We start from the raw sequence: 13,597 nt of genomic DNA on the forward strand, positions 1-13,597 counted from the left end.
AGTGCCTGGGCTGCCTCCTCTTGCAGGCAGGGGATTATTTGCAATTCTGGGCTGGGAGTTTCACCGATGTCACCTCCCCAGTTCCAGAAGTTCCTGGTGGTTATGCAAAGTTTGCCTGTAATTGCAGTGGGGTTTCCTCCTGGCTGTCCCATAGCATCCAGAGCTGCTGTCCCTCCCCACTGCCTGGCACCTCTTTGGCTCCCTGAGCTCTCCCAGGCACCTGGAGCTTCCAGAAGATCTGCACATGAATCTGTCCCTCTGTCAGCCTCTCTGTCCCCGATCACCTGAAGTTTTCTCTGAGCCCCTGGGAGTGTGGATGGAGCCTGAGCTCAGGTGGGCAGCTGGCTTCCAGCTGGGGCCTGGCACTGTCTGTCTCCATCCCCTTCCCAAAGGATTTCTCAGTCATCTCCCAGAGGTTTTGCTACCTAGCAGGAGAGATTTACACCCTGTTAAAAGGCAGTAAGTGGTTTCCTCCCCTCCTGCTCCCAGCAGGGCCCACAAATTACTCTGGCAGAACATCAGGTAGGGAATTATGTGGCACTTTCATCCTGACCTGTCTCCAGTTGCTTGGTGTGACCAGAGACTGCACAAATCACCTTCCTCTCCCAATGATGTGCTCTTTCTTTGGAAGGGATGGACAGACCTGAAGACAAAGGGTTTATTTAGGGCTGTGATCCTCCTGAGCTGAGCAGGAAGCAGGATGGACACCGGGAGTTTCCACAGCTCATCCACACAGACAGTGTTGATGATAAAGGTCTTGAGTGAGTCACCAAGCTGTGGTCCTGCAGCCAAGATGTGCTTTCCAGCCTGGATGAGGTTCCCTGCAATCCAGCAGTGACTCTTAATTATGACACTAATTAGGGCTGCTTATAATTTTCCACCAGAAAGCTGTTTTAATGGGAAATTAGCTTTTCACTTAAGCATTACTTGGGTTAAAGCGTCTTTTTCCAGTGGATACTTCAGTGTTTGCCTGTTCTCCCTTTGCCCCAGGAAAGAGTGGGAGAGAGTAGAACTGTTGGTGGTGAGGATGAGTGTGGTGAGTGGTGTCCTCCCTTCTTCCAGCTGTAACTGTGTGTGTCCCACTGCTCTCTATAAGGAATGGGGCTAATTTAACCCTTTAATTTGATTTTGGGGGTGCTGACCCTGGCCAGGGAAAGCCAAACCCCATCCCAGACAAACCCCGTGTGATGGTTTTCACTCCTCTTTCCAGCAGTGCATTTGAACCGGGGATTTTCCCACTGTGTTTGCTGGAGCAGGGAGTGTGGGGTGGGACGGCCAGATTCCCAATTGCTGCAGCGACAGGCTCCTCACCTGCCCTGTACAGCTGTGGGGAGGGACACACCATCCCAGCTGGCTTCATGGCATGGCAGTGCCCTGATGCCAGGGAGGAGAGCAGAGGGGGCCCTCCCGGGGTCTGGGAGCAGCCCCCAGGCCCTTCTCTCTCCATGCCGGCTCTGGAGCTGGCAGGAGCGGCTGTGAAACCCAAGCCTTGCACCTCCTGCACCGTGCGGGGACGGGACAGGGCCGGGCTGGCTCACACAGGCATTTCAGGGGCTGCAGGGCCCCTTCCCGGCGCAGCTGCCTCGGGAAGGCTGGGAGAAGGCTGGAAGAAGGCTGGAAGGTGGCTGCCGGCCCCGCTGGCAGTGTGACAGCGTGGGGTGGGCTCCCTCCGCACAGCCCCTGCCCCGGCGCTGGCAGCAGCCCCAGCCGAAGTGCTGGAGCTCAGCAAAGGGGCTGGGGGATGTGTGCGGGGTGGGGGGCTCGTGTCCCTGCAGTGGGGCTGGCTAGGAAAGTGACACCGATATTAATATTAGTAGTACCAATAACGGGATGCCCTGAGCCGGAGCTGCGTGGCCCTGATGCCTGAGAGGAGCAGCAGGAGGAGAAGGAGGAGGAGGAGGAGGAGGAGCAGGGGCTGTAACCAAGCCGTGCTCCCCGGAGGCCCCAGGGAGTTGGTGTGCAGTGGAGCAGGCGGGTGCCTCTGCTCCGTGACCTGGAAGTGGCTCCGTGTCCCCTGGGGTGCCAGCCCTGGTTGGGATGGGGAGCAAGGAGCTCAGCGGTGCATTGGGCTCCAGTGCAGCACCTCTGTGCCAGTGCTGAGGGTGTGTAAAACAGCTTGAAAGATCTGGAGAGGGGAGGTAGCAGGAGCTAGGATTTTATTTGAAGTGCAGTCTGCTTGTGGATTCCTGCAGGGATCTCTGGCAGGGTCCGAGCACATCAGAGATGTGGGAGGCGCATCTCCAGGGTGACCAGTAGGGGTTTCACCTGTGCCAGGAGGGGCTTTCAGCCCAGGGGTGTCCAGGCTGGGCTCAGGCTGCTCTGAGAGCTGCCCCTTGCCCCCGTGCTCCTGGCAGGATCGGGATCAGGCTTGGGGCACTGGTGGGATGCTGCCACCTCTGCTGAAGTGATGGAAACACAAACCTCGTGCAGGTCTGGGGGCGAGGGGGGGTGGTGGGGATGGCGGCCGGGCTGCGGCCACGCCGTGCCTGGCTGGGGCTGGAGCAGGGCTGAGCTGCACAGATGGAAGAGTGATTAAGAGCAATAAAAGGAAAGAGACTTGGATTCGCTACAGTCTCAGCACATTAATTGTGCTTTGGGGCCCAAATCATAACGCAGCCCTGCTAGAGGGAATCCAGCAGAGAAACCAAACATCTCGCTCTGGCCAAGGCTGACCATTTAAGAGACCCTTGCCTTCATCTCTTGCCAGGTATTACTTCCAGCGTCTCCCATCTGCCAAAACCCGAGTTCTCTTTTGAAATATTTTTAGGGGAGGGAGAAAAGCTCTGGTGACACCGAGTGCTGGTGCTGGAGAGGCAGCAGGGACAGCACATGGCATTGCTGGCTTGGAGATGGGACCATGGGGTTATTGGGGATCTCAGCCATCTGTCCCAGCTCTGTGGTGTGTGTCACTGGGCTGGATGGGGATGTGGGATTCCAGGAGTGGAGGTCCTGCCTGGCTTCCATGGTGGCTGAGCATCTCCTCTAAATTGACAAGCAATTACATGGTTAATGGTATCACTGTTAAATCCTCATCACTCAGCAGCCCGGGGCTTAATGCTCCATTAGGGCAGAGGCATCTGATGGCTCTCTGAGCTGGGAGCAGCCTTTGGAAGTCAGCCTTTGGAATTCACTGGCCAGAGGTTATTTTTGCTCTCCCAGTCCTACAGCCAACCTGCGAATCCATCCAAAATGGAATAAGGCCGGAAAATGCTCCTGTGCACTCAGTGTTGCTGGGTCTGGCTGGACTGAGCCTTGCTGGTGTGGCATGGGGAGATGACAGTGTTCTTTGAGACCTGCCATTTCCTATTCCTTGGCTATTCCCAGCTCCCTGCCTGGCTTCCTTCGTTGTGTCACAGCTCTGCCTCCTGCTGCTGCCCTGCAGCTGCCTCTCTGCAGCTCGGGGCTCTCCCAGCTCTCCTGCAGCCGTTCCTGTGGATTTTACATTTTCCTCGGTGGGTTGCTGACTCTGGATTCTATCAGCAGCTGAGGATTGGTGGTGTCACCACGGCTCACCCTAACCGTGGCAGTGAGTGGCACAGGCACCTGAGGAATCCATCAAGTGCCACCCAGATCCCAGTCTGGATCCTCTGGAGCTGGGCTGAGCTAAGCCTCCTGGAGCTTCTTCTGCTGGGAAGGCAGGAAACAGAGCGTGAGGAGCAGCTCTTCATCACTGAGCTTCACAGGGAATTGCACTGGAGGAGCCTTTCCCGATGGATCAGGGACCTGGTGCTCTCACATCACCCTGCCCTACATGTTCACATCAAACTCTCTGGACTCTGTACCATTTGGATGGATTTTGGGGATTTAGGATTTTGACTTTTGGAAGCCCAACCAGCTGTGTGGAGCATCCAGCTTCTCTCTGGCCTGTTGTGGATTTACACAGAATGTGGAAGCTCATGTCCTTCTTTCCAGAGGCCATTCCAAGACCATCGCTGTGGGTTTTACAAATGTTCCCTCAAGCAACTGCTTCATTTTTCCACATGGTTCCCTCTCAAAGCTACTTTCTACCTCATCATTTCCATGGCTAGAACAAGAAGAAATTTTGTGTCCAAGTGTGGGGTGGGAAGAAGGATGCTCAGCTGTGTCCCTTCGTCCATCCCTGTGGCTCCAGCTGCTCCCTCTGTCCTCTTTGGACCTTTAATATTTTTTGTTGCATGTGGATGGAATGTCTTCATAGTTATTTGGAGGAACTGCTGCCTTTGTGGGGTCTTCTGGTTTCCCTGACTTGAACCACGCTTGCTTGTTACCACATTTTGTTATAATTAGTTAATTATTTACAAATCAGACCTCATGAGGCCTCACAGGAACTGGTTTTTACAGACTGCTGCCTTCTCCCTCAATGGATGAGTCTCTTTGAGATACAACAACCCATGGCACGGAGCTGGGAAGCTGGGAAACAATTCAAGGAGCTGCTTCAGGGCTGTGAGCTGGGATGTACCTGCTGATTTCACCCCCAAACCGGTGCCTCCAGCCTGGGAGAACTGGGCTGCCGAGCTTTCTGCTGGAGTTCACTCCTGATGTGTTTTATGGGGACTCTGAGCTCAGGTCCATCCTGTTTGGATTCCAGAGAACTCGTGCAGGCTGTCGGGGGCGTTTCTCCACATTCCCAGGCATTTGCGTGGGGCTCGGTGCTGACAGTGCCGCTGTTGGAAGGGCTGCCAGCAGATCCCAGCTGGATGCACCATCCCAGCTGGATGCATCATCCCAGCTGGATGCACCATCCCAGCTGGATGCACGGCTCCATCCCGGGAGCCGCTGGCAGGGGGGACCCTGCTGCGGGAGAGGTGATAACTCAGCAAATGGCCCAAGGACTTTCTGATTAGGAAAACATTTGCTGAGGTTTCGGGCAAGAGCCTTGATTGCACAGAGGTGTTTGGAAAGAGCTGGTGGACTCAGAGCCTGCTTCCTGGTGGGATCCGGGTGTGCTTTCCAGTTTATCCCAGCGTGGAGGCTTGTGGAGGCATCCAACCTCCTGCTGTGGGAAGGGGAATGTGGAAACACATTGCTCTGCACTCCAGCCTCTTCCTGTCCCCTCACCAACACCCAGCAGGGTCCAGTGGATTTATCCCAAATTTCTGTCAATCACCTGCCCTCCCAGACCTCCTTTTTTGCGGGATGGAGGCAGGAATTGGGCTGCACAGGGAACCTGAAACCCCGGGGCTGAGCTTTGACTTTGAGGCTCTGGGAGATGTTGACTGTGCTGTGCTGGCCAAGTCCCGCCTTGTGTCTGGAAAATTATCCCTGGACTCCATGATTCTCCATCGCATTGCCTTCCCCGAGCTGTTGCTGAGCTCCTCCCAGGTTTCCCTGCTTCCCTGGGTGAATTGATCTCTGTGGTTAGATTTGGTGGAGCACTGGGATGCTTTATGTTTGCCGTGATGGAGGGAGGTGATGAGGTGGGAACCATCCTGGTCCCTGGGCAGATCCAGCTCCATGCCAGGCACAGTGGTCACATCCAGGGCTCTGGTGGAGTCAGAAACCAGTTTTTTGAGTCTGTTTAGCAGAATCAGCCATTTAGGTGCTTAATCCTGAAATCCTCGTGTTTAGGTTTATTCTCTCTTGTGTCCCCCCTGCCCTGAGCCCCGCAGAGGGCTGGAGGATGGGGGAGGATGGGGGATCTTCCCTGTGCTCCCATGGGATCCAAGGGCTGAAAACTCCGTGCCGGCTCCAGCGAAAAGTTAATGTGAATTTAAGTGACTTCTGCCCTGCAATTAGAGCCCCCGGAGTCCACTGGGGCTCTGAGTTTACATTCTTCACCGAGGCACAGGGTGTAATTAGAGATGTATAATTTAAACTGTGCATATGCAAGTGTTCCCATTCTGCACCAGGAGCAGAGGAAATTATCCAGGAATTAAAGGGGGAGGAGGGTGCAGGCGTGGAGAATGGCTCACTTGTGTGGATGTGGCAGTGAGAGGAAGCTGCAGAGATCATGTCCCCACTGCTGCAGGCAGATTTGGAAGGGGCAGGAGCTGGGAATTCGGAGGGCTCTGGATTGGAGTGTGAAGATGTGGCTGCAAAGAGAGGTCAGGAGTGAATCCCTGGGGTAGGAGGTGCCAGGAGATAGATGGGACCTGCTTGCAGTGCCAGGGGACAGTGAGGACCTGCACAGTAATGCCCAGGAACAGCAGAGAGCTGCTCAGCAGTGCCCTTCCAGCTCCTGTCTAACACTGCCTCTCTTTTCTTGCAGCCACTTCCAACGGCACGCTGGATGGCCTGGAGAACCGGGAAGGAGGGGTCTGCCAGACACGCTCCATGAAGATTGTCATGAAAGTGGGGCAGGGTGAGTCCTGTTCCCTGGGGTCTCCTGCTGCCCCCTGAACCAGGGTCCCTGCTCCTCTGGGGGATGTGGGAGTTCAAGATTCCAGGGAAACTGAGGCCAGGCCAGCTGCTCCTGCGAGGGCTCCTGAGTTAGTTCAACAGAATTTCATTTTTAGGATCTTTCTTCCTGCCTTTTTTGTCTTGCCAACATGGCGCATGTGCTGAGCACTGGGATTGAAAGGGAGCAATTGTTCCCGGTTTCCTCGTGGGCTGGATCCCAGCGGGAAGTGAGCTCGGCACAGGAGCCATGAGTCCTGCAAGCGTCTGCAGCACCCCTGTGACTTCCTGGCCATCCAAGGGGGGATTGTAGCTGGCCAGGCATCGGGGATTGGGCTTGGTTGCTCTCAGCTCTGGAGGCCACCAGGCTCTGGGGACTCCGGTGGCAGTGGGACACCAGGGGTGTCACCAACAGGCTCTTCTCCTGGACTTCCTACTCCCCACCACCTCCATCCCAAGCTGCTTCCCAGCCCCGGTGATGCTCCAGCCTCATTTCAGCTCCTGATTCTGCTTCTCATTATTGTGTTTGCATGTTGGGGCCAATATTTACAATAAACAGGCAAAGATCTGCTGCAGCCTTGGCCTCCTGCCTGCCCTTCCCTTCCTTTCCTCCTGCTGCCCGAGCAAGAAACCTGTCCCAGCCCACGCACGGGAGCTCTGAAAACAGCAAAGCAGGGAATTAGGGTGGGGACCTGCTTCCCACAAGCCCTGGAGCAGCTCAGCCTTGCTCTGTTGCTCTCGGCATCTCCCAGTGCTCCTGTGCCCCATGGGACTGGCTGACGACTGGGGGCACTTCTGTAGGGGGGAACAAGCTGCTGCCTTCCAGGTTGGACCAAGGCTTCTCATCCATCCCTCCCTTCCCCTTTCCCAGATCCCAACGCAGTGATCCCAGAGCAGCTGACGACGAGTCGGCCGAGCAAGGAGTCGGATGACACCGTGAAGGTCGTCACGCAGAGCCCGCGCAGCAAGGTCCCAGCGGTGGAGGAGCCCGGCAAGCCAGGTGGGTGTGCCAGGGACCCCCAGGAGAGGGATGCGGTTCTGCCTGCCACGGGGCCAATGAAGCACCTCCGAGTTCAGCTTACTGCATGGATCCCAGGGATACCAGACTCTCCGGATCTGGGGTCTGGATGGGTTTGCTTTAAGTGTTGTGCTCATCTCTGCTGTCCTGCTGCTGTCCCAAGCCCAGGCTGCAGAGCAGCTTGAGTTTGTTTCCCCAGCTCCTGGCAGAGCTTGGCAGAGAAGTGCTGTTTCAGCACTATTCCTCCTCCTCCTCCTCCTCCCATGTGTTCCTCACAGCACATCTGAGAGGGCTTGGAGGAGGTGAGGTCCTTGGGTGTGAGAGCCCTTTGAAGGTGGCTTCCTGAGTTCCTGACCTCTCTGAGAGCAAAGTGGAATCAGATGAAGCTGGGAAGTTTTTCTTCTCTCCTGCCTGGATCAGCCTCTGAGCACTGCCCCTGTGGGGGCTGCAGCTGCCCCGGCCCAGGGGTCAGTAATTGGAGACTGGGGGACTCTGGGTGTCAGAGTCCATGTTCACCAGGGCATCCCTGTCTGCTGCGGGGAGCGAAGGCTCCCCAGGTCTGGAATGGTGTCACCTGGACACAATCAACACTCTGCTCCATAGGCTGGGAGATGGGAAGGGGAGCAGTGGTGCAGGATGGGGAACAGGGCATGTGGTGCCCCCTCTGTGGATGCCTGGGGCTCCTGCCTGCCCTGCCCAGTCCTTCCCAGGGATGTGTGGGTCTGGCTGGGGTGGGAAGGTGGGGAGCAAGTGCTGTCCCCTTGGAGGTGAGGGGCACCCCTCCTTGGGAGCACAGCGGGAGAATGTTGTGTTGATTCTGGGGGCAGAGAGGGGCTCCAATGAGCAACTCATCCCCCTGCCCCACAGGTGTGATCCGTGCATGGACAGAGCACAGATCTGGCTGCCTCTCTGACCCCCATCTCCCCTTGCCTTGCAGGCTCTGTCAACCAGGACGGCCAGGAGACCCAGGGTCCCAGCGATGGCTTCCTGAGCTCCAAGGTGGCCGTGTTTGCGGCCATTGGCGCCGGCTGCGTCATCTTCATCCTCATCATCATCTTCCTCGTTGTGCTCCTGATCAAGATCCGCAAGCGGCACCGGAAGCACACGCAGCAGCGAGCCGCAGCCTTGTCCCTTAGCACCTTGGCCAGCCCCAAATGCAGCGGGAACGCGGGCTCGGAGCCCAGCGACATCATCATCCCCTTACGGACTACAGAGAACAACTACTGCCCGCACTACGAGAAGGTGAGCGGGGACTACGGGCACCCCGTCTACATCGTGCAGGAGATGCCCCCGCAGAGCCCAGCCAACATTTACTACAAGGTGTGAGGAGCAGCCTGGGAACGGCCGATGCAGCAGCGCGGGAGCGCCGGGCGCGGGGCTGGCGCCGCAGGGAGGAAGCGAAACGTTCCCCCCACCCCGGCACGGCGCGGGCAGCGCCGGGAGCGGCGCCGGGGAGCGGAGGGCTCAACGCTCACGTGCTGATTCTCCCCTTTGTATTTAGTTTTGTAGTTCTCAGCTTTTGTAATCCCGAGACTCTGAGGGTGAGCCTTCAGCCTCCTCCTCTTCTTCTCCAGACTGTGGCCGGCCGTGGGGGGCGGGCGCCGTGCCTTTCTGTGCTCGGGACACCGCTGGCAAACCCGGAGACTCCACCTCCCCTTTGTGGTTTGGGATTTCCCCGCGTCACCCCTCCGGCCCTGTGGGAAGTGCCCGCCAGCGCCACAGGGTCCCAGAGCCTGGAGCGACGCCGGGGCCTCGGTCCCAGGAGCAACGAGCGCACAGGGGGATGAGGAGGAGGATGCTTTGCCATGGTGCCAAGATGCAGACAACTGTGCAGGGAGGAAGCTGGCAAACCCGATTTACTACTACTACTATTATTATTATTATTATAATTATTTTAATTTTTTTGTAACATTTTTATTTTTGTGAATTCCGGGCGGGACTCCGGCCCGCCACCTCTGGGCACACGCCATCACCTCCTTCCAGCACGTCATCCTGCCGGCCATGGGGCAGATCCCGCTCCCCCCACTGCCCCTGGAAACTTTTGTGTTCGTAGCTGTTGACTCTTGTTTTAGTCTCTTTATAAAAAGAAAGAAAGAAAAAAAAATTTCTATCTCCACCCTGTTTCAAGCGTTCAGTGCGCGAGGGGCTGGACACTGCTCCTGCCCTACGCGGAGCAGCCGTGGCCTGGCAGCTCTTCCCAACCCCTCTGGAGCATCCCACTGTGGAAAAAGCCTTTGGCTTTCCATCGGGCTGGGGCTGAGCCTGCTGGAAGCAAAGTAGGGAGTGGCAGGGGGAAGCTGCAGTCCCCTCCCAAGCTGGGCATACTGCAGGTGGTTGTCCTTGAAAAGGAAAACTGGAAAACAAAGGTTCCCAACTTGCAGCTTGTGCCAGGAGTGTCAGGAGGAGGCTGGTGCTCGGGATTGGAAGCTCCCAAGAGGCTGGAGCACCAGGCTTGGCTTGGTTGGGAGCTGAGCCAAAGGCTTTTCCACCCTCCTGGTTTCCCTGAAGAATCCAGCACCCCTCGGTGGGACCTGCTCTGGGGACCAGCCCCACTGTGCCTGTTCCCTGCCCTGCTCCTGGTGCAGGAGCATTCCCTGTCCTGCCACCTCCCGGGGATCCCACAGCCCGGGCTCCCCTGCCCTTGCCTTGCCCATCTCCCGCCCAAGACTGGAAGGGGTTGAGCCTGTCTGGTGGGATCATTCCCAATTTCCTTTTCCCGGGAGGAGCCGCCAGCACCGCGGCTGATGCCAGTGAGCCCGGCAGGGCTGGCGCTGCCCTGTCACTGCCTGTCCTCGGGCTGTCCCCCCTTCCTCACTTTCTTTTCCTTCCAGCAGTAGCTGCTTTTGCTCAGGGAGCAGGAGTGGGGCCAGCGGGGCTGTTCCCGCCTGGGCTGTTCCCGCCTGTCCCCGGGGCCCCGAATCCCGCGTTAGGAAGTGCCCAAAGAGCGAGGGAGCTGCTCTGCTAAAGTGCCTTGACAAGGAGCGGGCGGGGGCAGGGGCAGAGCAGGGACAGGGGCCCGTGGCCTGGGAGGATCTGGTGACTTGGGGGGATCTGGTGGCCCGGCTGCTGCACTGGGGTTTGGCCCTCCGTGGGATGGGAGCATCCTGTGGTGTCACGTTGTTGGGTTTAGGGCAGGAATTCGGGCTGGAGCGGAGCGGGGTGTCTCAGCTCCCCTCCTGCCCTTGGCATCCTGAGGTGGTTCTGCTTCCAGGGCCCCAAACCAGCTGCTTCCCTCGGGAGAGATGCACCCCAGTGGGTGCTTCCCCCTGTTCCCCATCCCAGCACTGCTTCCCCCATGTAGCACCTTCCATCCCTCTCTCCTCTGTGGGATCCACTGCCCGTCCTGGCCTGGGAGCCGCCCCCACCAGGACCCCCATTCCCCGATGGGGAAATCCCAGAGAATTGTGTCTTAAAAAAATCCCCTTTCCCTCTTCCCTCTGCCGAACCTTAGCCTGTGTTTCCCGAAGTGGGAAGAGCCCTGGCTGGGTGGTGGTGGCAGTGGTGATGGTGACGGTGACAGTGGAATCTGTTAGGAATAGTGACTGGAGTGGAGGGGGAAGTGAGGGGACAGTGTAGTTTTGGTTTGGTTTTGGTGGAGAAGGGACAGAGTCTGGCCACAGCTTGTACCAAAAGTGATCTGACAGTGCCGGTGGCTTCTCATGGTGGCTGTCCCCAGCCGAGGTCTCCATCGGTCCCACTCCTGCTGCTGGGAACAGCTGCAAAATCTTGTAAATATGTGAAGAAAGGGTGAAATCAGAACTCTTGGTTTTTGCTGAGCACCTCGGGCTGCTGGGTCCTGGATCAGAGTGTGTCCCTCGGGTTCTTTTCTTGGAAAGCATTGAAATTTGGTTGATTTTCCTTTTTTAATTTTTTTTTATTTTTTTGTTTCCTCCCCCCCTCCTTTTGTTTGTGTAAATACTAGTCTTTTTTGGAAGAAATAATGTAAAGATGTTTTGTATAAACTCCGAATTATTTTCTGGTTGCTTTTTCTTAGAAAAACAAATGAGAACTTAAAAAAAAAAAAGATGAAAAAAAAAGAAATTTTAACCACAAGAACGGGTGTAAAACATTGTCATAGAGCTCAGCCCGGAGCTGTGGGCTGTGCTGGAGTGTGGGAACTGCCGGGATCGGGACTGGGGACCTGCTCTCGATATAATGCAGGATCACATGGGCTCCAGAGAGTGAGGCAGGAATCTGGGATTCTATTCCATCCCAGAATCTGTGGCTCATTCCCAATGAGTCGCAGAGCTCTGTGCCCTGTCCTGGCCACGAGCAGAGACCTGGGAACACATGGTGATTTAAAGGGACATCAAATTTATCTGCTTTCTTATCTTTAACCAAAAAAATCCCTGACTTGGGGATGCAGAACTCAATGCAACATCCTGAGATCCTGCTCTGCTTTTCTGGGCCTGTGGAGCTGCTCCTGGTGCAGATCCCTTTCCCAACTATTCCATTTCATGTTTGCCTGTTTTGGTTTCCAACTGCCAGCTCACCATGGCCCCATCTCTTCTTGGTGCCAGGGCTGGGATGGCTTCTCCTCAGCCGTGCCCAGTGCAGGGTCCCTGCCCAGAGGTGGTGGCTGTGCCTGGAGCCATCTCTGGTGTCATGTGGCCCTTGCTGTGGGCAGCTGGAAGGCGCCAGGGAGCTCCCAGTTCTCCCAGTTGCTCCCAGGAGCTGGGCTGTGAACCTGCATTATATTGACAGAGGGTTTCTGGGAGGTTCCAGAGGTGCTGGAGCAGGGATGGACATCCCTCTCTCCATCCCGGCAGCGCCGCGCCCCTGCACGTCCTTACCGCGCTCCCACATTTCAGAGCTGTGCCACCTCCACATCCCACAGCGTCACATCCGCACCGTCCCTGTCCCGAGGGCCTGGCCCTGCCATCAACCAGCCGGGGCTGCCGCTGCCCCACCCCTGTGCCCCGCCAGAGCAGCCGGGCTGGCAGATCCTCCCTGTCCCCCCTCCACTGCCCTCAGCCGAGGGCTGGATACGGAGCTGGAGCCCGGGCGCGGTCCTGGTGCGGGGCACGCGGGATGGGGCTCGGGCCGAGCGGGAGCGGTTGGGAACCGGGCACGGAGGGAACCAGGCCCCTCTGTGCTGGCACCTCCTCGGCTGCAGGGCACATCCCGGCTCCGGCCTTGGCATCCCCATGCTGGTTGATGCTCCTCGGCTCCCGGTGGGGCTACGGCGGTGCCGGGATCCCCTCGGCTGCGCTCCCGGCGCCGCAGATTTTCTTTCTTCGTGTCATGTTCCTGGTTTTGATTCCTTTCGCCTTCTCCCAGCTCTCCCGCCCAGTAGCATATCATCGGCATCGGTAACAGCTCTGTGGCAGCTGAACTCCATGGAGCCGTGATGGAACCTGATATATTGTTAAATAAAAGGGTTTTTTTCCTATGGAATCCTGGCTGTCTCCCGTGTGCTTTATTCCTGCCCCAGGTTTGAAACTGCAGCCTGAGCTGAAGAGATCTGGAAAGAGTTGGCTGGGACAGATCCTAACCAGCAGGTCCTGGAGGGACCTGGTGGGTTTGGTTTAGTCAGGAAAAATTTGGAGATTTTTGTCCAGTATTTACAGCGTGGACTCAGGATTGGATGAACTCAGGGTTGGATATGGATGGGTATGGTTGGGCACTCCATGGATATAGTTGGACCTGGTGATCTTAAAGGTCTTTTCCAATCCAAATGATTTTGTGTTTCCATGGCTCTGTCCCTGCAGCTGGAGGCTCCTGGGGGCCACTGGATTCCACTCAGACCTGAGGGGCTGCTCCTGCACTCCAGAGCAGGCAGAGCCTGGGAGCTGCTGGTGGCACAGGACAGGGATGTCCCATTCCTGGCAGGAATGAGCCTGCTCCAGACGGGCACAGGGAAGCGCAGGAAGGGAGTGAGGCCGGCTCTCCTCACTCTGGAGTTGCTTTAGGAGAGGATGGAGTCATGAAAGTTCCTGCCTGGTGCAAACCACACCTGCTGCAGTCCAGGTTGTCCTGTCAGGAATTGTGGGTGCTGGGTTCTGGGGTGACCACAGGGATATGGGAGGGAATGGGTCTGGATTATGGGATCTTAAAGTGGGGCTGAGGCACCAGCCAAGAGAGGCTGGAGAAAATTCATCCAACCTGGAGGGGTGAGGTGAGCCGTGGAGATGGAATGCAGTGGGATAGTTCGGAGCTGCTTGGGCTCAAGCAGAACCTCCAGGACCATGCCAAGAGCCTGCTGGAGTGAGCAGGGAATGCCGGGATGGGGGTCGGGATGGGGGGGCCCTGGGGTGCACCAGC

General features: G+C 57.1%; 1 protein-coding gene across 1 annotated transcript in view; it reads left to right on the top strand.

The window, feature by feature from the left end:
- The window catches only part of EFNB1 (ephrin B1), a 48,525-nt gene extending 35,795 nt beyond the window's left edge, over nucleotides 1-12,730 (top strand). The window contains exons 3-5 of the mRNA XM_038164773.1: nucleotides 6,188-6,280; nucleotides 7,187-7,315; nucleotides 8,271-12,730. Of these exons, the coding sequence (XP_038020701.1) occupies nucleotides 6,188-6,280; nucleotides 7,187-7,315; nucleotides 8,271-8,659 (611 nt within the window). The 3' untranslated portion in view covers nucleotides 8,660-12,730. The remainder of the gene's footprint in view (nucleotides 1-6,187; nucleotides 6,281-7,186; nucleotides 7,316-8,270) is intronic.
- Nucleotides 12,731-13,597: the final 867 nt, after the last annotated feature.

Source organism: Motacilla alba, chromosome 4A, assembly GCF_015832195.1.
Source record: "Motacilla alba alba isolate MOTALB_02 chromosome 4A, Motacilla_alba_V1.0_pri, whole genome shotgun sequence".
In the NCBI taxonomy this organism is placed as follows: Eukaryota; Metazoa; Chordata; class Aves; order Passeriformes; family Motacillidae; genus Motacilla; species Motacilla alba.